This window comes from Calliphora vicina, chromosome 3, assembly GCF_958450345.1.
Source record: "Calliphora vicina chromosome 3, idCalVici1.1, whole genome shotgun sequence".
In the NCBI taxonomy this organism is placed as follows: Eukaryota; Metazoa; Arthropoda; class Insecta; order Diptera; family Calliphoridae; genus Calliphora; species Calliphora vicina.
The window spans coordinates 111,422,902-111,449,617 of NC_088782.1; the positions used below are offsets into that span (position 1 = coordinate 111,422,902).

The 26,716-nt window shown below is 30.8% G+C and overlaps 2 protein-coding genes across 2 annotated transcripts in view; one reads left to right on the top strand and one right to left on the bottom strand.

Moving 5' to 3' along the window:
* Positions 1–394: 394 nt before the first annotated feature.
* On the bottom strand, positions 395–1,072 carry LOC135955681 (uncharacterized protein DDB_G0290685). Its single transcript, XM_065506039.1, has one exon. It carries the CDS (start codon positions 1,070–1,072, stop codon positions 395–397), a length of 678 nt encoding a protein of 225 aa, XP_065362111.1.
* Positions 1,073–14,766: 13,694 nt separating this feature from the next.
* Positions 14,767–26,716, top strand: part of Sytbeta (Synaptotagmin beta) — a 184,800-nt gene continuing 172,850 nt past the window's right edge. The window contains exon 1 of the mRNA XM_065505093.1: positions 14,767–15,013. Within this exon, the coding sequence (XP_065361165.1) occupies positions 14,840–15,013 (174 nt within the window). The 5' untranslated portion in view covers positions 14,767–14,839. The remainder of the gene's footprint in view (positions 15,014–26,716) is intronic.

Genomic DNA, 26,716 nt, shown 5'->3' on the forward strand with positions numbered 1-26,716 from the left:
TCCTGAATTTTTCAATAACTCTCCTCACAGTTGAAAGAGTTGAACCAATATTTTGGACGATATTTTGTAAAAAATTTTTAAACTTTCATTATTTTTGAAATATTGTTCATCAATAGAAATTCTTTGTATCGCTCGTGCATAAAGTTATCGTATTAAAAGTGTATTTGAAACTTTAATTTTTAAATAGGAAAATTACATTTTCGTTTTGAATTCGTTTATATTATTTTTATTTCTTTTTATTGGTTTTCTAAACTTAACTTTATCACAATTTATAAACAACAATTTACTTTACGGTTTAGAACCACCCTATTGTTTAACTTAAAAACAGCTTTTCTTCGCATTTTTTTTTATATTTTTAGTATTTTAGCAGCAGCTTTCTTTAAACTTTAGCCACTTAATGTAGTTTTTTCAATTGTTGTTTTCTTTTTTGCAGCTGTTGTCTGAAAAACTGTTGACGCTGATGGGTGGGTAGTGGTCTAGGCAGGGCAATAAGTTTTGATTTGGATTCATCAGATTCCTGAGATTCAGATGATAAAGACTTGCTATCATCTGATTCGTTTTGGATGTCATCATCATCGTCGTTGTTTTCCTCGTTATCTTCATCGTCATCAACGTTTTCATCATCATCATCGTTTTGCTCTTCATCATTTGCATTGACATCTTCATCGTGTTCATCATTATTGTCTGCATCTTCATCATCACCAGTGTGATTATCTTCATTGATACTAGTTGAGTGTTTATCTTCTACCTCATAATCACCAGCATCATCATTATCTTCTCCATCATCCATATTTTCATCATCACCTTCAAAGTCATCCTCATTTTCGCCATCATCTTCATCATCGTTACTTTCTTCATCACCATCTTCCTCATTATCTTGTACCACAACATCTTGATCATCCTCCACATCATCATCAGCCGCCTCCTCCTTATTTACAGTTTCTTGCTTGAGACCCTTAACAATTGACACTATTAAGGGGCGAACTTCATTCTCAGCTCCATTCGCAGGAGCTGCAATGACAATTGTCACCGCCACGAACAGAGCGAACAATGAAATTAAATGAAAACGCATGTTAAACTTCCGAAATAGAACTAATTATTGTTTTAAGAAAAACATGGCTCTTTATACACTTTAAAACTGACTAATGTTTGTTAATTCTGTTTTTAAAGTTGTATTTCATAGAAAATATTTGGTTGTTATATTTTATTTCTAGTCTACATATTGTTGACACAGAGGTTTTGCCAAGAGAAAAAACCAAAAAAAGACATTTGTTTTTAAGTGTTTATTTTAACAAATTGCGTATTTGTTTTTAAAAATACTGGGGTTGATTTGTTTCAGCAAAAGATTTTTATTTTATTAAAATATATTTATAGCTAAAACGGTTATTACAAACTAGTAAAAAATAATATGAAGATAAACTAACTAGTTCTAGTTCTGTTCTAGTTCTGTTCTAGTTCTGTTCTAGTTCTGTTCTAGTTCTGTTCTAGTTCTGTTCTAGTTCTGTTCTAGTTCTGTTCTAGTTCTGTTCTAGTTCTGTTCTAGTTCTGTTCTAGTTCTGTTCTAGTTCTGTTCTAGTTCTGTTCTAGTTCTGTTCTAGTTCTGTTCTAGTTCTGTTCTAGTTCTGTTCTAGTTCTAGTTCTGTTCTAGTTCTGTTCTAGTTCTGTTCTAGTTCTGTTCTAGTTCTAGTTCTAGTTCTGTTCTAGTTCTGTTCTATTTCTGTTCTAGTTCTGTTCTAGTTCTGTTCTGTTCTAGTTCTGTTCTAGTTCTGTTCTGTTCTAGTTCTGTTCTAGTTCTGTTCTAGTTCTGTTCTGTTCTGTTCTGTTCTAGTTCTGTTCTAGTTCTGTTCTAGTTCTGTTCTAGTTCTGTTCTGTTCTAGTTCTGTTCTAGTTCTGTTCTAGTTCTGTTCTAGTTCTGTTCTAGTTCTGTTCTAGTTCTGTTCTAGTTCTGTTCTAGTTCTGTTCTAGTTCTGTTCTGTTCTAGTTCTGTTCTAGTTCTGTTCTAGTTCTGTTCTAGTTCTGTTCTAGTTCTGTTCTAGTTCTGTTCTAGTTCTGTTCTAGTTCTGTTCTAGTTCTGTTCTAGTTCTGTTCTGTTCTGTTCTGTTCTAGTTCTGTTCTAGTTCTGTTCTAGTTCTGTTCTAGTTCTGTTCTAGTTCTGTTCTAGTTCTGTTCTAGTTCTGTTCTAGTTCTGTTCTAGTTCTGTTCTAGTTCTGTTCTAGTTCTGTTCTAGTTCTGTTCTAGTTCTGTTCTAGTTCTGTTCTAGTTCTGTTCTAGTTCTGTTCTAGTTCTGTTCTAGTTCTGTTCTAGTTCTGTTCTAGTTCTGTTCTGTTCTAGTTCTGTTCTAGTTCTGTTCTAGTTCTGTTCTAGTTCTGTTCTGTTCTAGTTCTGTTCTAGTTCTGTTCTAGTTCTGTTCTAGTTCTGTTCTAGTTCTGTTCTAGTTCTGTTCTGTTCTAGTTCTGTTCTAGTTCTGTTCTAGTTCTGTTCTAGTTCTGTTCTGTTCTGTTCTGTTCTAGTTCTGTTCTAGTTCTGTTCTAGTTCTGTTCTAGTTCTGTTCTAGTTCTGTTCTAGTTCTGTTCTAGTTCTGTTCTAGTTCTGTTCTAGTTCTGTTCTAGTTCTGTTCTAGTTCTGTTCTAGTTCTGTTCTAGTTCTGTTCTAGTTCTGTTCTAGTTCTGTTCTGTTCTAGTTCTGTTCTAGTTCTGTTCTAGTTCTGTTCTAGTTCTGTTCTAGTTCTGTTCTAGTTCTGTTCTAGTTCTGTTCTAGTTCTGTTCTGTTCTGTTCTAGTTCTGTTCTAGTTCTGTTCTAGTTCTGTTCTAGTTCTGTTCTAGTTCTGTTCTAGTTCTGTTCTAGTTCTGTTCTAGTTCTGTTCTGTTCTGTTCTAGTTCTGTTCTAGTTCTGTTCTAGTTCTGTTCTAGTTCTGTTCTAGTTCTGTTCTAGTTCTGTTCTAGTTCTGTTCTAGTTCTGTTCTGTTCTGTTCTAGTTCTGTTCTAGTTCTGTTCTAGTTCTGTTCTAGTTCTGTTCTAGTTCTGTTCTAGTTCTGTTCTAGTTCTGTTCTGTTCTGTTCTGTTCTAGTTCTGTTCTAGTTCTGTTCTAGTTCTGTTCTAGTTCTGTTCTAGTTCTGTTCTAGTTCTGTTCTAGTTCTGTTCTAGTTCTGTTCTAGTTCTGTTCTAGTTCTGTTCTAGTTCTGTTCTAGTTCTGTTCTAGTTCTGTTCTAGTTCTGTTCTAGTTCTGTTCTAGTTCTGTTCTAGTTCTGTTCTAGTTCTGTTCTAGTTCTGTTCTAGTTCTGTTCTAGTTCTGTTCTAGTTCTGTTCTAGTTCTGTTCTAGTTCTGTTCTAGTTCTGTTCTAGTTCTGTTCTAGTTCTGTTCTAGTTCTGTTCTAGTTCTGTTCTAGTTCTGTTCTAGTTCTGTTCTAGTTCTGTTCTAGTTCTGTTCTAGTTCTGTTCTAGTTCTGTTCTAGTTCTGTTCTAGTTCTGTTCTAGTTCTGTTCTAGTTCTGTTCTAGTTCTGTTCTAGTTCTGTTCTAGTTCTGTTCTAGTTCTGTTCTAGTTCTGTTCTAGTTCTGTTCTAGTTCTGTTCTAGTTCTGTTCTAGTTCTGTTCTAGTTCTGTTCTAGTTCTGTTCTGTTCTAGTTCTGTTCTGTTCTAGTTCTGTTCTGTTCTAGTTCTGTTCTGTTCTAGTTCTGTTCTGTTCTAGTTCTGTTCTAGTTCTGTTCTAGTTCTGTTCTAGTTCTGTTCTAGTTCTGTTCTAGTTCTGTTCTAGTTCTGTTCTAGTTCTGTTCTAGTTCTGTTCTAGTTCTGTTCTAGTTCTGTTCTAGTTCTGTTCTAGTTCTGTTCTAGTTCTGTTCTAGTTCTGTTCTAGTTCTGTTCTAGTTCTGTTCTAGTTCTGTTCTAGTTCTGTTCTAGTTCTGTTCTAGTTCTGTTCTGTTCTAGTTCTGTTCTAGTTCTGTTCTAGTTCTGTTCTAGTTCTGTTCTAGTTCTGTTCTAGTTCTGTTCTAGTTCTGTTCTAGTTCTGTTCTAGTTCTGTTCTAGTTCTGTTCTAGTTCTGTTCTAGTTCTGTTCTAGTTCTGTTCTAGTTCTGTTCTAGTTCTGTTCTAGTTCTGTTCTAGTTCTGTTCTAGTTCTGTTCTAGTTCTGTTCTAGTTCTGTTCTAGTTCTGTTCTAGTTCTGTTCTAGTTCTGTTCTAGTTCTGTTCTAGTTCTGTTCTAGTTCTGTTCTAGTTCTGTTCTAGTTCTGTTCTAGTTCTGTTCTAGTTCTGTTCTAGTTCTGTTCTAGTTCTGTTCTAGTTCTGTTCTAGTTCTGTTCTAGTTCTGTTCTAGTTCTGTTCTAGTTCTGTTCTAGTTCTGTTCTAGTTCTGTTCTAGTTCTGTTCTAGTTCTGTTCTAGTTCTGTTCTAGTTCTGTTCTAGTTCTGTTCTAGTTCTGTTCTAGTTCTGTTCTAGTTCTGTTCTAGTTCTGTTCTAGTTCTGTTCTAGTTCTGTTCTAGTTCTGTTCTAGTTCTGTTCTAGTTCTGTTCTAGTTCTGTTCTAGTTCTGTTCTAGTTCTGTTCTAGTTCTGTTCTAGTTCTGTTCTAGTTCTGTTCTAGTTCTGTTCTAGTTCTGTTCTAGTTCTGTTCTAGTTCTGTTCTAGTTCTGTTCTAGTTCTGTTCTAGTTCTGTTCTAGTTCTGTTCTAGTTCTGTTCTAGTTCTGTTCTAGTTCTGTTCTAGTTCTGTTCTAGTTCTGTTCTAGTTCTGTTCTAGTTCTGTTCTAGTTCTGTTCTAGTTCTGTTCTAGTTCTGTTCTGGACGAATGGGCACGTCAACAAACAAAATTGTAGCATTTAAGACGAAACCAATTCAAATGAGATCCAAAAGCTTGCAATGCATGCAAAAACCATTTAAAATTCTTTCCTATTTTAAAGAGTTTTTCTGATTTCTGCAACACACTAAAAATAGATTCTGTGGCTTATTTCATTTCAAATACACCTGTGCAATTATTAAATAACGAATTTAAAAATATCAAAACATAAAACAATTTCACAAATAATCCATTATCGCCTGCCACAATACTTTTATTGAATTGCAAACGTCTCAATTTCAACAACATCCATATTGCTGATAATTGTATATTGTTGACATTGGCAACATAAACCTGCTCATCACTCTTCCAATACGACTCTTCAATATGTAATGAAAACTGATATGAATGTATTACATATGAAATGATACCGACTGAATAGCGATAAAAAGAACATAGACGAAAGAATATTGCACATAAAAGGTCATAGGTCATGCAATTTTGCTATGTGTGAGTATAACGTTCAAATGTATGATGATAGCACCAACATATTGTAATGCAGACAAACGCCATGGCAACACGTTTGAGCAACCATATTTTCTATTAGATTGTTTATCAATTTCGAGGTTGAAACTCAGCAAAAATATTTGGTTTAAATTGTAAAATTGTGTAAGAGTAAGAGATATGAAATTTTATATGACAGCAATACTTAGGTTGCGACTGAATGTTAAGATTGGTCATATTGGGTTGGTGCAAAGAAAATTCTGATAAATTATTAATTAAATTTAATGTGCCAGAAACAATTATTGAAAAATTCGTTGGCGTTAAGTAGAAAACAAGCGAGGTACATAAATGGTTTTGTTATATCCTTCTAAGAACTTTTATTACCAAGTAATTGATACAAAAATATGACTGTATTTTTATACAAATGTGATTCTATAAAGACTGTATAAAGACTGTAGACAGACCTACGATTGAAGCTAATACGTGATTCCATAAAGACTGTATAAAGACCTACAATTGAAGCTAAACTATGATTCTATAAAGACTGTATAAACCCCTGCGATTGAAGCTAAAATGTGATTCCATAATGACTGTACAAATACCTACGATTGAAGCCAAAATATGATTCTATAAAGACTGTATAAAGGACCTACGATTGAAGCTAAAATATTATTTTATAAAGATTGTATAAAGACGTACAATTGAAGCTAAAATATGATTCTATAAAGACTGTATAAATACCTACGATTGAAGATAAAATATAACTCTATAAACTGTAGAAAGACCTACGATTGAAGCTAAAATCTGATTCCATAAAGACTGTATAAAGACCTACGATTGAAGCTAAATATGATTCTATAAAGGCTGTATAAAGGACCTACGATTGAAGCTAAAATATTATTTTATAAAGATTGTATAAAGACGTACAATTGAAGCTAAAAAGTCTATAAAGACTGTATAAAGACCTACGAATGAAGCTAAAATATGATTCCATAAAGACTGTATAAAGGTCTACGATTGAAGCGAAAATATGATTCTATAGAGACTGTATAAAGACCTTCGAATGAAGCTAAAATCTGATTCCATAAAGACTGTATAAAGACCTACGATTGAAGCTAAAATATGATTCTATAAAGACTGTATAAAGGACCTACGATTGAAGCTAAAATATTATTTTATAAAGATTGTATAAAGACGTACAATTGAAGCTAAAATATGATTCTATAAAGACTGTATAAAGGATCTACGATTGAAGCTAAAATATGATTCTATAAAGACTGTATAAAGGACATACGATTGAAGCTAAAATATTATTTTATAAAGATTGTATAAAGACGTACAATTGAAGCTAAAATATGATTCTATAAAGACTGTATAAAGACCTACGATTGAAGGTGAAACATGATTCCATAAAGACTGTATAAAGGCCTACGATTGAAGCTAAAATATGATTCTATAAAGACTGTATACAGGCCTATGATTGAAGCTAAAATATGATTCCATAAAGACTATATAAATACCTATGATTGAAGCTAAAATATGATTCTATAAAGACTGTATAAAGGACTTACGATTGAAGCTAAAATATTATTTTATAAAGACTGGATAAACCCATAAAATTGAAACTAAAATATGATTCTATAAAGACTGTATAAAGACCTGCGATTGAAGCTAAAATATAACTATATAAACTGTAGAAAGACCTACGATTGGAGCTAAAATATGATTCTATAAAGACTTTATAAACGACCTACGATTGAAGCTTAAATATGATTCTATAAAGAATGTATAAAGAACTACGATTGAAGCTAAATTCTGATTCCATAATGACTGTATAAATACCTTCGATTGAAGCTAAAATATACCTCTATAAACTGTAGAAAGACCTACGATTGGAGCTAAAATTTGATTCTATAAAGACTGTATAAAGACGTACAATTGAAGGTGAAATATGATTCTATAAAGACTGTATAAAAACCTACAATTTAAGCTAAAATATTATTTTATAAAGACTGTATAAAGACCTGCGATTGAAGCTGAAATGTAATTCCATAAAGACTGTATAAAGACCTACAATTGAAGCTAAAATATGATTCTATAAAGACTGTATACGGACCTACGATTAAAGCTAAAATATGATTCTATATAGACTGTATAAAGACCTTTGATTGAAGATAAAACATGAATCTATAAAGACTGTATACAGACCTGTGATTTAAGCTAAAATGTGATCCCATAAAGACTGTATAAAGGATCTAGATTGAAGCAAAACTATGATTCCATAATGACTGTATAAAGACCTACGATTGAAGCTAAAATATGATTCTATAAAGGTTGCATAAAAACTTACAATTGAATCTAAAATATGATTATATAAAGACCTACGATTAAAGCTAAAATATGATTCTATGAAAACTGTATAAAGACCTACGATTGAAGCTAAAATATGACTCTATAAAGATCTACAGTCTGGTCTTAATACAGTCTTTATACAATTGAAGCTAAAATATGATTATATAAAGACTGTATAAAGACCCACGATTGAAGCTAAAATATGATTCTATAAAGACTGTATAAAGACCTGCGATTGAAGCTAAAATATGATTCCATAAAGACTGTATAAAGACCTACAGTCTTAATGGATTTATTGAAGTTGAATGAAGTTACCGTGACTTTCGCTATTGTGAATGTAGTATAAGTTCTCATTGTGTAAACGAAACCCTGACCCCTATAAATTACATAAAAATCTTTATGCCTCAAACGTTTCTAATAGTTCAATCAAATACTGTCATTGAAAAACCTCATTCTGTTACATTACAAATATAATGCCACATTATTGACAATTGTAAGTGTTGATAATGACCATGGATGGCAACATCAATAATGATGTTGAAGATAGGATACTGCTGGTTGTAGATGCTTGTGGTGACAACTAATTTGTATGGTTTGAGAACCCCCAGTGCATTAGAGTGCAAAGAATTTCCAGGAACTATATTGTATTATGTATATTATGGTAATTTATAATTTGTGGTTGTAATAGAGTTTATAAATATAATTTTCAAATAACATAATAGAATTGTTAAGCTAATATGAACATAAATGTAATGTAGGGGAAGGGGTATTGTGGAAAGCAATGATTATGTTGTAGCAAGTTATTTAAAAATAATACATTTTCAGTGAACTGTTTTTACCTTTATAATATTTTTTAATTAGTATTATCATATATGTATAATGTTTTTTACTTTCTCCCATAACATTCTATGTTCATACTTTGATGCTAATAAAATGCTTTAAAACATGACTATAATAATCATACTATTTATTTTACTTGTTTTATTTTATATCTAGAAATTATACAAATCTCGATACATATAAAAATGTCAAAACCGTAATTCAAACCTCCTCATATACATACGAGTCGCTATGTCTGACTGAGTTTTTATATTGGTTGTGCATTAAAAAATATATACGTCTATATAAATTAACTTTCATATAACCAAGGAAGGAGGAAGAAATGAAAAATTACAAATAAATTAGATATAGTACTTTTATTTTAAACTAGTTGATCGCCCCGGCTTCGCCCGGTAGCAATTACTAATGTTATTTCTTCAAGTTTCTCCAACCCACGCACACCAGCCTGTTCTTATATATTTGCAAATAAAATATCAAATTTGCAATCAAAATATTGCATACTTTAGGGAGCTTTTTTATTACAGTTGACTGGACTCACAAAAATATAGAATTTCCGAGTTTTACCCGGAATTTTTTAATTTTTTTTCTTTAATTTTTTTCTTTTTTTCTGAATATTTCGAATCAAATAAAAAAAAAATCAGCCAAATCGCTCCAGCCGTTCTCACGTGATGACATTACATGGACCATTTCATTTTTATATATGTAGATTAGAAATAAAGTACATGATATTAATTTTATTTAAATGGCCCTGCAGAAACTCGACAAGAGCCGATAGAAAATACAATGGAGATTTGAGTATAAAATAGACCTACGATTAAAGCTAAACTAGGACTATGACTATGAAGCTAAAATAATGGTATAATAAGATCTATGATTGCAACTAAACTAGGAATATATCAAGACCTATGATTGAAGCTAAACTAAGACTATAATAAGACCTATGATTAAATCTGAAATAAGACTAAATAATGACCTACGATCAGACTTGGGCGTTGCCAATTACTTTTCAATTACCAATTACATTACATGTAATTGGTAATTGAAAAATACCAATTACCAATTACTAGCAATTAGTAATTGAAATTTGCCAATTACAAATCCAATTACATTTTGTAATTGGCAACCAACAAATACCAATTACAATTACAAGTAATTGGTAATTGGCTTTTATCAATTACCAATTACTGTAATTAGTAATTGGTAAATGGCAATTACCAATTACATATAATTGGTAATTGGTAAAGTAATTGCAAGTAATTGATAAAAAAGTAATTCTAATTACATAAAAGGTAATTACATTTAAATTTTTTTCTAAATTTCTAAACAACATTAAATAATAACACTCTGCTACAAAATAACACTTTTTATCAGAACTTGAAAATCGGCCTAATGGGGGTTGTAGGCCTAGGTTAGGACATACTAAAACCGTTTTAAAAGATTTTGAAACACCCTCAAAATTTTGAGTTATTTTGAAAAAAAACTGTTTAGGTTAGATCCTAGTACTTTAGTACCTAAAGGCAAAGAATTAAGCTTTCATAAATTGTATATTTTTTTTCGTAATTTTTCAAATTTAACAATAACACAGGCAACAAAATCGAAAATTTAAATTAAAGGCTTTTAAAACCGCTACAAAATTTTGATGTATTGTGGTTCCAGTAGTTATGGTCCTAACTTTAAATTCTATGGAAAAGTTTTTTTTGTAAAATCGTGAATTTTTTTAGACGTTTCTCCACATAATTTATGATAACTCAAAAAGGGTTAGTCCGATATTATAAAAATAAACTTAGAAACGTTTAAAGTTACATAACCTTTAATCCGCTATTTATTGCGATTTAATCGGCTCAGTAGTTTCTTAGTTATAATAACAAATTGAGCAAATTAGTTTGTTTTAAAAAAATCGAAAACGGCAGAAATTGTTCAGATTTATTGCCTTATCGCAAAGCCTCAATTAATAGAATACACTTATTTTCAGAAAATTGTATTTTAAAATCATCAATATTTTGATCGAACTGAAAGTAATAACCCAGCAGTTAAGAAAGTAGTAAATCTATCCCTTATAGACAAATGTTTGATGACTTGATTGACTCCAATTAATATATTTTGGGTCATTTTAAACGTATGTGCTATTTGTATTGCAGAGAGATATCAATTAGTTACTTTATGCATCCCATGTAATGTAGCGTAAAGACAATTGTCACTTAAGTGCATCTAAGTAATCTAAGTATTGCATTCGTCTCTATGTAATACAAAGGATCAATTGACCCTCTGCTTGGGACATTCACGTGTTAAAATAACTAGTCACGTAGCTAGTTATGTAACTAGTTGTCACCCTAAATGATAGGTAAAATTACTAGTCTCATACAACTGCTGGGAAATGACTGCGGTAAAGTTGCAAAATCGTTCGATAACGAAATCTCTTAAAAATTGAAATTGCAAATTGTAATGAAACAACATAACTCTAAACTTTTTTGAAGCGAAATGTTTTGAAATGATAATTTTCAATTGTTCATAGAAATGAAGAAGTTAGTCGACAACATTTGCAGTTATTTCTATAACAAATTCGACAAATATGTTGCCCATTGACGACAAAAACTTTTACTTTTATTAAAAACTTGTATAATATGCACATAAATATGCATTTTGAAATTAAATATAACTAAATATTCATTATTAATAAAATATGCAAAAATATGCACTAATAAATCAATGTCATTTTACAGCAAAATGTGCGATTATAATAGATAATTGTCTACATTTTATTTGGACGTTCGAGAAAAAACATACATTTACATATTAATCCGCCCCCTAGTAATAATATGTTTGGATTCCATTATTTTTTATTTATTTTTGGTATATTGTGTAATGTACGAGTTATTTAATAATTACATTGTTGGTAATAAATACTTTAAAAGTAATCATTACACATTTTTTATCAATTACTTTCTATTTCAATTAATTTTTACCCATTACATGTAATTTGTAATTGACAATAACCAAATACCAATTACATGTAATTAGTAATTGGCAATAACCAACTACCAATTATATGTAATTGGTAATTGGCATTCACCAATTACAAATTACATTTAATTGGTAATTGGCATTTGTCAATTACAAATTACTTATAATTGGTAATTGGTTATTGCCAATTACCAATTACACGTAATTGGTAATTGGTCCTGTAATTAATTACAAAATGTAATTGGTAGTGCCCAAGTCTGCCTACGATTAAAGCCAAACTAAGACTATATAAAGACCTTTGATTGAAGCTAAAATAAGGCTTTATAATGACCTATTATTTAAGCTAAACTAAATATATTATTAAATCTAAACTAAGCCTATATAAAGACCTACAATTAAAGCTAAAGTAAGACTATATAATGACCTACGATTGAAGCTAAACAAAGACTACGATTAAAGCTGAAATCAGTCTATATCAAAACCTACGTTTAATGCTAAATAAGACTATATTGAGACCTACATATGATTGAAGCTAAACTAAGTCTACTATTAAAGCTAAACTAAGCCTATTTAAAGACATACGATTGAAGCCAAACTAAGACTATATCAAGACCTGCGATTAAAGCTAATTTAAGCCTATCTAAAAACTTGCGAATAAAGCTAAATTAAGCCTACATAAAGACCTACGATTGCAGCTATAATAATAAGGCTTTTTAATGACCTACGATTGAACAAAGACTACAATGGAAGCCTATGAAGTTAAACTAAGACCAAATAAAGACCCATTATTGAAGCTAAACTAAGACTGTGGCAGAAGCTTTATATACAGACCTATGATTAAATCTATAGTAAGACTATATAAATCTAAGGATTTAAGCTAAACTGAGATTGTATTAGTACTTACGATTAGAGCTAACTATTTAAATACCTAAGATAGAGGCTGAATAAAGACCTTTCAAAGATCTACAACTGAAGCTAAACCATGACTCTATATAGGACTAGTAGGTAGCACGATGCGGTTTGCCATCCAATCGTAGTAAAATAAATTGTAGTGGTACAAATAAAAAAAGGATGATGAATCTGTGATCACTTTATTTTCAACCTAAAATCAATTATTTATATGAAAATGAACTGAAACATTAACCTGGCTATAAGTCGGTAAATAGTGCTCTAAATGGAAACAGGACGATCATCAATGATCTCGTACATTTTCAATTTTAAATGGATTTCTCGTGGATTCTAACTCTTTCAGGATGATGTGTGTTTAATTTCATGATTCTAGTTTCATTATTATAAATTATTCACAAAATACCATTAGAATAAAGAAAAAGTACCATAAATGGAGCCACTCTCTGCTTAATTTCATGTTTCTAGGTCTATTATTATAGAAATTTCAAAAAGTACCATTAGAGGAATGAAAAGGTACTATTTGTTATCTATTTATTGTAACTTAACATGTCTAAAGGCACCCCTGTTTAATTTCATGTTGCTAGGTCTATTAATATAGAAAATTCAAAAAGTACCATTAGAGGAATGAAAATGTACTATTTGTTATCTATTTATTGTACATTAATAGCTCTAAGCATGCTATCCTTAATTCTTAGTTTCACTTAGTAGCATATCAGCTAACTTCTAAGTTGTTATGTGAAATAATTAAAAATATTAAAAAGTACTATTAGGAGAAAAAGTACCAATTTCTCGTTTTCCTCTTGAATGTCAGTCAAGTTTGAAATATCTAAATACTACATTTATCGTGACACAGATATGTTTCAAACGCTTCAAATCTGTATTCATTTTATCAAGAAAAACATATGTTTTAAAAAAGTACCAAACTGTTTTCCCGAATTTGGCCCAATCTAACCCAATCTCACTTGCGTTCGAAATAACAACATGTTGCTTAATTTGTGTATGACTGGAGGTACTACCACTTTTCAAAATTTTATAAAAATTGGTTTGATAATTTCGAATTAAATGTGTTTTCCCGTTTTTACCCGGTTTTTGGTACTTTTTTGTCCACATTGAGATGATACGAATTTTATTTAAATAAATTTTAGTATCATATATGGAGTCAGTTTATAGAAAAACTTATTTTATGAAAAAAGTACCAAAAATAAATACATTTTTTAACTCTTAAGAGTTCGAATTTTCAAAAAGTACCAAATTCATATTTGGTGTTTTTTGTGATGCAAAGAATAGGATTTTAACCCCCAAAATAAAGGGTCTTCCTATAAGGAACTTTGACAGTGGATAGAGGTGATATAGTTGAAGCTACATCTGTCAAATTTGCTGTCATTTGTTCAGTTTGTTTTCCAAATCACTATGGACTGATATAGCTACGTCCTTTTTACAGTGAGGACCATTTTGTGGATGAATGGTTATGTCAAGAAACAAAATTGTCGAATTTGGGATGATAACAATTCAGATGAGATCCAAGAGCGACCAATGCATCTCGAAAAAGTCACTGATTGGTGTGGATTTTCGGCTGGCGGCATCATAGGTTCATATTTCTTTGAGAACGACGTTGGCCTGGATTGCGCTATGTCGCAACACAGCTCATGCCACATTCGATTTTTTGCACGAGCGATTTCTGGGCATGGTCGTGGTGGTGATGTAAACTGGCCACCGAATCAGTTTGACCCCGTTAGACTTTTTCTTGTGGGGTTTTTTTCGCAAGTCCATGCGAATAAACCACAGCGACCCTCCAAAGTCAACATAACCCATGTCATTGCACAAATTCAGCCTTGATATAGATATATAGAGATGTTAGATAATTAAAGCTAAAAGTCCACTGTTCTCTTAAAACATTTAATAAAACAAATGTAATTGTTTATAAATAAATTTCCTAATTAGAGATTTTAAACAGGAAAAGCCCCTTAAACAGAGATTATGAAAACAAAATAAAATAATTAAACCTTTTTAATAACAAAAATTCAAAAAGGTTGCGCTCTAAACATCAAATGAAAAGCAAATTGAAAACTAATTCAATTAATTACTCATTCAAAAGATGTTTGGTCCCAAAAATAAATAAAATAAAAACAAGGATTAAAACAAATTTAATATTAAACGAAAAAATACAACTTTTATTTCCTCACAATATTTAAACAGTTTTCATTCTACATTCCCTTATATTTTCCAATTTATTTGCAGTTTAAACATTTAAGACAACGAATTGAAAAGTGAACAAACTGATTGGTATTCACACCCCTTTAATATTTCATAATTTATACTTGTTGTTGCTGCTGCTGCTGCTGCTGTTGTTTTTGTTATTATTGGTATTTCCCCCCCCCAACAAAAGGAAAAGTTGCACAAAACGTGCAGAAAACACAAGCGGAAACGGAAAACAAAAAGGAGAAAAACGTAAATAACTGCAACAAAATTTATAAAAAATTTAATTGACTCTTGAGCTGTAAATTTCTATTGAAATGGTGATGGTGAGCTCAGCGGTTTTGGGAGCCGCTGTAGGCAGTGGTCTGGCTCTGATGGTGGCCGTTACCATCGTAATGTATCGTTATTATCTGTTACGTAGACGTGGCAAAGAGTGGGATGAACTGGATCGCTGGGAGGAGACACGCATAATGCGCAAATTACAATTAAAGGTAAGTTGAGCGAATCAATGAACATGTTAAATTCGAAAAAAAAGGTAGCAACATACAAATTCCAGTTGCTTTATTTAAGTCTTGAAGTGTTTTTCAAATATGGTTGATAAAGGATAATGTGTAAATGAATTTTCACCAAAATGTTATATTGTTACGAAAGCATTTTCTTAATCTTAAATGTTTAAAAAAAGGAGTTGCTGTGTTGGAAAAAATTGTACTGATATACTGCGTCTATCAGTAACTCCCGCTGTGATTTGTGGCTTTATAGAAAATTTTAATATATAACAAACATTTTTGTTCTTAGAAACCAAATAGAACGCTACAATCGTCGTTGTTGAATGTTATAAACCTTTCTCTGTTGTATGTACTAAATGAAACAATCAGTTTTTTTGATGCGGTTTATTACCCACCACCAAAAAAAGTGGGGGTATATTGATTTTGTCATTCCGTTTGTAACACATCAAAATAATTGTCACAGACCTACATAAGAATATATATTCTGGGTTCTCATAAGATTCTAAGATGATCTAGCTATGTCCGTCCATCTGTCTGTCTGTGAAAACACGATAGGACCTAGCTGGCTGAAAGGTAGAAGCTAACTCGAACGACAGGAGCTAGCTAGCTGAAATTTTCCACAAATAATCTTTTTTGATATGGTTTGTTTGGTAGTGAAATGGGTCCTTGATTTCACATAGCCCCCATACAAATCTCCCCCCGGAATACTGTTTGAGCAGTCAAAAATCTGTTGATTATGCGTCAATTCTGATAAAATTGTATACAAATTAGTTTTAAGTTCTTTTAAACTACATTGTAAAGTTTGGCGAAAGTCTCATTTGTCCCAAGTCTCCATACAAGGTTCCCCTCAGCAAATTACTTGAGCATTCATAATTGTCTTATAATATTGGTCCTTTGAAACAACATAAATTTATTCAAAGTGTTGGACATTGTTAGCAATGACCTTTTCTCATCATTCCGCGCCAAAAGAACTGCTCATATTTTGAGGCCATGATCGAATCAAGCCAATTTCAGATAATCTGTTCCTAAGTGAAACGTATCCCAGAGAAAGCGTTCTGCACCGATCGAAAAAAATAGTATTCGGACGGGGCAAGGTCTGGACTATAAGGCGGGTGAGGCAAAACTTCCCAACCACTCTATTCTAAATATTTTTTAACAGGTATTGCATAATGTGGACTAGCGTTCAAGCATAATTTCGGTCATGCAAAATCGTCTTTCAAGATTTTTCGAAAACGTTGTGAAAGCAAGCTCTTGTTGAGTTTTACATAAATCTACATGGTCCAATTCTTGAGCTTCAAACTTTTTTGTCTATCTTTCGTGTCAAAATCACCACTTCTAAACCGAACAAACCATATCTGGCACGTTGAAACCGAAACCATAAGCTTCGGTGAGCTTCAACGGCAGTTTTTTTTCAAATTAAAGAACTAATGCAAAACTTCCCGCATATGACGCTTTGTTGGTACAAAATTCTACATTTTCGAAGCAAAAAAAACTGTGTTATTTACATAGCTGTAACTTGTGAATAAAATACAAAATATAAATATTTTTTATATAATTTTAGTTTTTGTTTCTAATTATAAATATTTATTTTCCAAATTATTTATTAGTTAAATAAAGTATTTGTCTAATTTATTAATAATATTTACAGTTAAATGTATCCATATTTATATCTTTTAAAACCAATTAAATTATAAATATAATCATTTTATATTAGTTTAATTAAATTATATTGATATTTTTTTAGAAAATAGTAAAATTTTATATATTCAAATAAAACAAAGTTGAATAAAATTTAAATTTATTTAATTTAGATACAAAAAAATCAACTAATTTCTTTGGAATATTTATTCAAACAAAACACAAAAAACTAAAATTATTCAAACAAAAAATGATTGAATAGAAATAATTCTAATAAAACTTTAGAAATATTTTTATTTCTCACAAATTAGAAACAAATAAATTTATTTTTCCAAAAATTACTGAATAGAAATAATTCTAATATATGTTAAAGAATATTTTTATTTCACAATAATACTGATGTAAAATGTCTTCTGATTGCATTCTGAGTTGAAAAAGTTATTTTCAAAACGAATTACAAATTTTTTTCAGACCCTAATTCTCTGGTATCTAATATTCTATTTTTAAAAACTACTACTTAATCATTGATTATCACTAGAATATGAACACAGATTTATAGTTTCAATTGGAGGTTTATTATTAATTTAAATTGTGAAGAACAAAATTCATGAATTATTTTTGAAAACTGTTTTTAAAGTAACTAGTTGTTCAAAATGATCGTCTGACATGGCATTCCTCCTAGGGCTATTTATCGTTGAATTATTTTTGAGCATTGTTTTTGGTTTTTCATAGCAAACGAAGGATCTTTTTCATAATTATCGGATGAAAAATCTTCATCGTCCGAGCTCATTTTCACACACAAAAATATTTTTTTATAAAATCGTTCAAAAATTTGTTGTTAAAATATTTGACTTTATTTTCACAAATAAAATTATTCAAAGAAAATTTCTATGAATAAAAGTATTCTAAATTTTTTTGTTGAATATTTAAATATTTTTATTTTTTTTGGAGAAATAAAATTATTCAAAGATAATTGCTTTGAATAAAATCTATCAACAAATTTTCGAATAAGTAAAATAATATTTTATTCATAACTAGTTGAATAAACTAAATTAATATTTAATTTTTACTATAAAAATATAATTTGAAAATAATTACATGTTTTCATATTGATGAAAATATTTTAAAATCTATTCATTATATATTGAATAAATTACAACTTATTGTTACTAAAATACAAATAATCTATATATATAAAAGAGTAACGTTACTGACTGACTGACTGACTGACTGACTGACTGACTGATTCATCATCGCACAGCCCAAACGGCTGAAGCTAGAATCACGAAATTTTAACTGTGGGTTCCTCCCTCCCCAAAACGATCCGATAAGAAGGGATTTTTGGAAATTCGAACGTTTAGGGGGTAAAAAGGGTAAAAACGGGTAAATTCGGTAACCTTATATCTTCAAAACTAATAAAGATACAAAAAAACTTAAAATAGCATGTTACTCCATTTAAAAAATAAGCTGACAGGTGTTTCGTACTTTTTGGAAATTCGAAACTTTTTGGGGAGAAAACGGGTAAAAACTGTATTTTGGTACTTTTTTTGCACCCTATGTATCTTTTAAACCAATAAACATAGAAACAAATTTTAAATCGTATTCTTTAATTAACAAAAAATAAAAAATATAAGTTTGGTACTTTTTGGAAATTCGAACCTTTAAGGGATAAAAATTGTGTTAATTTTTGGTACTTTTTCATAAAATATGTTTTTCTATAATTTGACATAGACATACGAATATTTTATTATGAGCTCCCACCACGTTACAGAAATTTATTTGAATGAAATTGTACCACCTCAATGGGGATAAAAAAGGTACCAAAAAGGGGATAAAATCGGGAAAATACATTATATTTGAAATTATTAAGCCAATTTTGATCATTTTTTTAACGTTGGTTCCTGGATTCATACAAAAATTAACTAACAGGGTGTTATTTGGAACTCGAGTACCAAGGTGTATATTGGGCCAAATCCGGGTAAACAGTTTGGTACTTTTTTTAAAACATATTTATTCTTGGGCACATTAACACAGATTTTAATATTTTGATACATGCCTGTAGCATAAACAATTTTGGCAAAATGGAATATTTTTAAATTTCAAACTTGAGGGGTGTTCAAGTAAGAAAAGGGAAATTGGTACTTTTCTCCTAATGGTACTTTTTTAAAATTTTAAATTAATTCAGTTATCGACATTAAAGTTAGCTGATATTTATTTGAGTGAAGTTAGTGTTAGGAATAGGGCATAATATTTAGGTACCAAAATGTGTGAACTGTACTATAGGTACTTTTTTGTTCATCTAATGGTACTTTTTTGAAATTTCTATAATAATGGACTTAGAAACATGAAATTAAACATATATGGTCCTAAGTGAGTGATAATTCTAGGGGGAGACTTTTTGGTACTTTTTCTTTATTCGATTGGTACTTTTTGTAATTTCTTCACCAAAGAACCTAGAAACATGAAATAAAGCTTATATGGAACCGAGTGAGTGGGAAACCACAAGTGTGGGCTTTTTGGTCCTTTTTCTATATTCTAATGGTACTTTTTTGAATTTTCTATAACAATGGACTTAGAGACATGAAATTAAGCATATATGGTCCTAAGTGAGTGAGAATTCTAGGGGGAGACTTTTTGGTACTTTTTCTTTATTCGATTGGTACTTTTTGTAATTTCTTCACCAATGAACCTAAAAACATGAAATTAAGACCGGAGTGAGTGGGAATCTACAAGTGACTGCTTTTTGGTACTTTTTCTATATTCGAATGGTACTTTTTGAATTTTCTGTAATAATGGACATAGAAATATGAAGTTAAGCATATATGGTCCTAAGTGAGTGAGAATTCTAGGGGGAGACTTTTTGGTACTTTTTGTTTATTCTAATAGTACTTTTTTGAATTTTCTATAACAATGAACTTAGAAACATGAAATTAAGCATATATGGTCCTAAGTAAGTGAGAATTCTATGGGGAGACTTTGTGGTACTTTTTCTTTATTCGATTGGTACTTTTTGTAATTTCTTCACCAATGAACCTAGAAACATGAAATAAAGCTTATATGGAACCGAGTGAGTGGGAAACTACAAGTGGGTGCTTTTTGGTACTTTTTCTATATTCTAATGGTACTTTTTGAATTTTCCATAATATAATATGAAACTAAGCGTATATGGTCCTAAGTGATTGAAAATTCAAGCGGATACCACATGGTACTTTTTGTTTATTCTAATGGTACTTTTTTTTAATTTTCTATAGCAATGGACTTAAAAACATGAAATTAAGCATACATGGTCCTAAGTGAGTTAGAATTCTAGGGGAGACTTTTTGGTACTTTTTCTTTATTCGAATGGTACTTTTTGTAATTTCTACACCAATGAACCTAAAGCCATGAAATTAAGCTTATATGGACCCGAGTGAGTGGGAAACCACAAGTGGGGGATTTTTGGTACTTTTTATATATTCTAATGGTACTTTTTTTGAATTTCCTATAATAATGGACCTAGACTTTCCAAAAAATCGAAGAATTTCAAAACCGCGGTTTCGGTTTTAAAAAATTAAAATTCGATCGGTTTCGGTTTTGTGATAATTTATTAAATCTTAAGTATTATAGAAACAAAATTAGTTGATAATATAGGAAATGATATACAAATCTAAAATTCAAGCTTGACGGGTTATGGTTTAGTGAATGCGAATTTAAAAGTGATAATCAATGGTACTATTTCCTTATTGCAATGGTACTTTTTGAATATTTTATAATAATAAACATAAAAATTTAAAATTAGGAACACATTTTGCATTTTCTATAATAATGGACCCAGAAATATGAAATTAGACATTTACAATTAGATTCACAAAGTGAGACTTGATAGTACTATTTCTTTCTTCTAATTGGGGTGGCGAAGCGCACCGGGTCAGCTAGTATTAGTATAATTTTATGAATGTTTATTCAAAACTTTTAAGTAAAATATATTAATATCGTATTCTATTTAAATCAAATAATATTTATTGCTTTATATTCTAAATAGATATATATTAATTAGTATCCTATTTTGAATAATATAGAATGATTTCAATATAAATTTATTTTTTCAAATATAACTAAAATTCAAAAATAATTAAGTTTTTGGAAATATTTTGAATAAAAATATTCACAATTTACAGCTATGGTTATTTATACTATAATGTTCAAAACTAAGTGAGAATATATTGCAGATATTATAACAAAAACCGAGTTCAAAAGAAACGCCATCTATTGTAAATCCTGAATTTTAAAGCCATACACCCAATATTAGTCCAACATCAACCTTCATGTATACCGATCGACTCAGAAACACATTCTGAGTTGGCTCAAGGACGAAGTCTATTGAAATTGATATAATATTTCACATAGCTCCATACAAATGTCTTCACGAAATAGGACGTTTTGTCTGATTTATATAGGTGTCCACACATATTCCACACAAATTAGCTTTATATAACAAGAATATAATTTTTATTAAATAAATTGTAGCACTCATCTTGCAATCACCTTCTATTACTTTAATTTTCTTCTTTCCTACACAATAGCAGCATTTAATAACCAATTTTGCTTCATGAAAATTTTGTGTCACAGCTACAACCCGTTGCCTTTATATAATGAAACTTCGTTATGTTCTCTAGAATTCTTATTTTAGAATTATTTATGTTTTTGACAGCGATAGTATTATGCTATTTTATAATGGCAATAATGCTAATATGTTGTGCAATAGTATCTAGACAGATAACGAAAGGTATGAATTATTCAAGTGTTGATAGAACGAACCAAATGAAATCTGATTATCTAGGAAAATTGTGTTATTCTGAAAATGTTAATGTCAAAGTCAAGGTTGGATACCCCTACCGCTAAGCTTCCGATACCGTTTAGTTACTGTTATCGAAATTACTGCAAATACAGTTACCGCTAAAATAATCAAAATTAGACAACATTGGTCAAAGTACTACATATGGATATCGACGAAGCTCCACACAAAATCATATGTGTTTTGTTAACAACTTTTCAGTAGAGCAATTTCCATCACCTAAGCAGCCACATGTTAAAGATACTGGTCATATTGATAGTATGAAAAATTAATTATGAAATTTCTACTTCTAGATCGGCATCGCAATGCTTTCCTAAAACTAATACGGAAAATTATTCATTGATTAATGATCACTTCCTACTAACACGAGCATGTTCGTAAAACATATTCATATTATAGGAACTAGTTCTATAGAACACAAAATAGTTCCAGAAAAACTTCATGGAACCAATTTAAAAACTTTTAATTCTCCAAAATTTATTTGTCAAACAATTCAAATTAAAAAATTAAATGTATATTCATAATTGAGAAAATTAAAACTAAAAATGGAATATATGACAGTTTTGGTTGGATTTGTAAAGGATTAATCTAATGCATCAACAACTTTGTATGTGAAATAATGAAAGAAAAACTAAAATTTCATTAACTGCTTCTCGGAACAAGTTTCAAGAAGAACTAGTTCTAGAACTAGATGTGGAACTAAAAACGTTTTTCCTGGGACTTTTTAAAATAAATGCAAAACATTAATATACGTGTTTCTAAAAGTGGAAATTTGGATGTTTTAAGCATTTGTCGTTTCGTTTTACAAAATGAGGTCTTTGCAATCCATGATAGTACACCAGGATTCATAAGAAAACCACAATTTTATTATAAAGTTCTTATTAACTGAGCCAATATTGGGTTTTTAACCCCCTATTGATAAAATACTTGGCACTACTTATTTACACCACCTTTCCTTTTACAGCCATTATTTACATGACGGTTCTTGTCTCTACTAAAGCATGTGTTTGTTGGTGGGTATTGGATTTGTGCTAATTGGAATTAATGTAGGGGAAATTATGTTGAGAATGTTGGGATTTTTATTGAAGACATAAACCAAAAACATAAATTGCAGAATAAAGGGAAAATTATAGTTTTAAAGGGAAATACAGATTTCTATGTTTTATGAGCAAATTATTGGAACGAAAAGTTATATTAAAATACACTTTCAAGTAAAAGTGAACACTTTTTTATCACCATCAAAGTAAAATATTTTATTTTATCAAAAATAAAATCAAAGTAGTTGGAATTTTGTGCCAAAAGCGGGAAGTTTTACTTTAATTCCTTAATTTGAAAAAAAAATGCCTCTGAAACACAACGAAAGCTTATGGTGAATGTTTTACATCGGTTTCAACGTGCGATAGATGGTTTATTCGGTTCAGAAGTGGTGATTTTGACACGGAAGACAAATATCGCCCAGGCCAGCATAAAAAGTTTGAATATCAAGAATTGGAGGTATTAATCCCGAAAATTGTTGTCAAACTCAACAAGAGCTGGCAAAATCATTGAGAGCTACTTAATTAGCAATTTCAAAACGTTTGTAAACTGCGGTATTCATCCAAATGCAGGGAAATTTGGTACCATACGAATTGAAGCTGAGAGACCTTGAAAGACGATTTTGTATATCTGAAATGTTTCTTGAACACTACAAAAGAAAATCATGTTTTCACCGAATCATTACTTGCGATGACAAATGGATGTATTAGGATAACCCGAAGCTTAAGAGATCGTATTTGAAGACAGGACATCCAGCGGAATTGACACCAAAGCCAAATATCCATGGCGCTAAGGTAATTCTCTGTATTTGGTGCGACCAAACGAGGTCCTATCTATTAAGAGCTGTTGGAATCTGGCCAGACCATCACAGGGAATCTGTACCGAAGGCAACTAATTGCTTTGAAGCGAGCATTAGCCGAAAAACGTCAAGAATATACGGCCAGACATGAAACCGTAATATTCCATCATGACAACGCTCGGCCACATAAACCTTGCCCCGTCCGACTACTACTTGTTTCGATCGATGCAGAACGCTCTCTCTGGGATACGCTTCACTTCAGAACAGAGTATCCGAAATTGGCTTGATGCGTTCTTGGCTTCAAAAGACGAGCAGTTCCATCGGAATCCATATGTTACCAGAAAGATGGGAAAAGGTCATAGTTAACAATGGCCAATACTTTAAATAAATTTATATTGTCCAAAAGTTTCAAAATAAAAGCTAAACCTTTAAAAAATCCCTCATTTTTAGATAATACACCCAATAAAATTGGGTTGGATATCGGAATCTTTACTATGACCCGAAAGAACAATCTCTGACATTTACGTTTTTAAAAAAAATTTCATTCAAGTATAGTTCGCGACTACACTGTAGATGGTCCATTCGGAAGGATAAATTTTCGATCAATCTTTCCGTAATGAATTGTCACGCGTGAGGAAACAACTGAAAAAAAATATAATGAATCACGCAATATGTTGTAATTTAAATAGTTAACATTTTCTTAAGCACTTCCCCATTTCACTGCGCTCTTCGCACTACACGTTCCCTCGACAACTTGATATATGCTTCGGAAGAATGCGATTCTCACTCGGTCAGAGATTGTAAACTCAGCTACAGTTATATCAACCTAAAATCTTATCTCCAGGAAAGAACTCTCGACAACTGATCAAGGTAACAAAACAAACGATTTTAGAATTTCCAAAGAGTATTAAATCTGACGCATTTAAAATATATTTTGATAAGGAAAGATGAGTTATGTTGTTAGCAAAAGAACTTATTATGAAAAATATGTGTTACCCTTTTTAAAGACTGACCTCTTATTATCGCTTAAGGGCCTTAGAGCCTCTTAAGCACATTTGAGTTATTTTTTAGGGAACAGAATTTGAGTTAAGTTAAGAATATTGTTGCGAAAAACTACGAGCGATGATGAATTCTAATTTTACCAAATGACACCTCTAAATGTATAACAACAATCATATTTCCAAATCCATGGAAGAATATCTACAAATATCTTAGCTATAGAGAGCCTCATTTTATTTAACAGAACATTTCAAATTTTAATAGTTTCGTAATTTCTTATGATTTTTGTAAAATAATTACTTGCGTAATAATCCACTATGAAAATTGTCACTTTAACAATTAAATTCATTTATAATATTTTTAATAACAATTAAAAAAATTACACAAAAAACGAGATCACCCAAAATCCAATACTTAAAAAACAACACACATACTACAACTTCAAACCAAAAAAGCCGCTTTAAATCCTTCAAAAAGAAAACAATTTATAACAAATGAAATAAAGAAAAAAACTTAGTTTAGAATTGAAAACAAATAAATGATTTGGAAAAATAAAAAACCTTAAATCTTCCAAAAAAAAAATAAAATAAGAAACAATTGCAAAAAACACACGCAAAGAAATGAATTAAAACTATTCATAAAAGGACACCAAGGATCATTGAGGGATAAACTGTAGGGTACTAACAAACAATTGAATGAAACAAGAAAATAAATGCACTTGCAGTGATCTTGCAGTTTTATTGTTTGCTCTTACACACTCTCTGGCTGTTGGTCCTTCATTGTTCATTCATTCATTCTTTCAGTTTCAACTATTCATTGATAGCTTAAGTCCATTCATAGTTTGAAGTACCTTTTCATTCATTAAAACAAAAATGTTACCATTTTGCTATTGTTTTTGGCTTCTTTTGTTTATATATTTCAAAAAAGGACATTTTTTAGCAGCTAAAGAAAAATACATTCTGTCTGCAAAGGATCTTTAAAGAGTAGTTTTTTATTAATGTTTATTTTTGTAAATAATGCAACATAATAAAATTTCTTTTAATTATTATAAAAGTCGTTTTATTTTGTGCCAACCACAATAGTTGTTTGGGGGTCAAAAGGACCTGTTTTAATTTATTGCTTGTTTATGTGGCAGTTATGGTCAATATTTGTGGTTTTAAGGAGGAGAGGGTTTCTTTGCATGGTTAGATTTGAAAACAATGTTTTATTATTTGTCAATTGATCTAGTTTTAAAAAGGAGGATAATAAATTTGAACACAAAGTTGTTGAAAACATCACGATTAGTAAATTGATTTTGGGTCTCATGAAATAAGGTTGAGAAGAGGAAACATGTACTGATCCATACTCTAGAAAGAAACTGAATATGTGATCCATTGTGCCATTACCAAACATTTTCAATATAGGTTAGAACCTCAATTTCCTCTTTGTAATACCTCAGGGGTTCTTTGTCGAAGTCCTTAATATGTTCCAGGTTATATATTGTATCCTCTAATATGTTGACTTCATTAGACTAACAGCTGGACACTGGTATAAGAAGTGTTCCAAGGTGTCATAAAGTTCCAAGTCAATATGACCAGTGAGTACCCATAATAGCCTTCGAATGTTATCCTAAGTTTGAGCAGGCCAATATTGGTTTTATTCTTGCCGGAATTTCCCCATACTATTTTATTTCCATTCTCGCCGCTGCGAACTAATGTAACAAAATAACCGATTTAAGAAACTCAATGGAATTTTAAATCTGCCGTATTTTAAATATATTTTGATCAAGCAATATATGTTATATTATTGGAAGAAAGAAGAAATTATTAAAAAAAACTGTGATACACATATTCTATCCATGCACTGCTTATTATCTGTCTCCGCGTGACTTGAGGAGAAATCAAGGATATGCTTGATTTGCACCATCAGTTTCAATGGTAAAAATGTGGTTTACTGAATTTCGTTACTCTCATGTGCAATTTCCATGGTAAAAATCCATGAGTTAGGCTAAGAATAGCTCCCTCATCCGCCTTATTCCCTTTAGGTCCGAGTGACTATTTCTTGTTGCCAAACCTGAAGATTTGACTGCAACCATGAAATCATCTCACAAACAAATACCTATTTTTATGACCTCGACAAATTGGAGAAACGTTGGACAAAGTGTATGGAGATCAAAGGAGAGTATTTTGAAAAATAGAATAATTTTGATGTCCATATCATCTAACTCAGCCCAAAAGAAGTTGTTAATCATCAATCTATAGCGCTCACCATTGACGGTAATGGCTTGGCCAACCTCGTTCTCAAAGAAATGTGGACCGATGACTCCGCTTGGACCTGTGTTTCATTCAGAAAGCCACGGACTTATTAACCCGCCCACGAATTTTAGGTTAAACATAAAAAACAT

Excerpts from the sequence above, each read along its gene's own strand:
- LOC135955681 (XM_065506039.1), bottom strand. The coding sequence starts at position 1,072 with ATGCGTTTTCATTTAATTTCATTGTTCGCTCTGTTCGTGGCGGTGACA.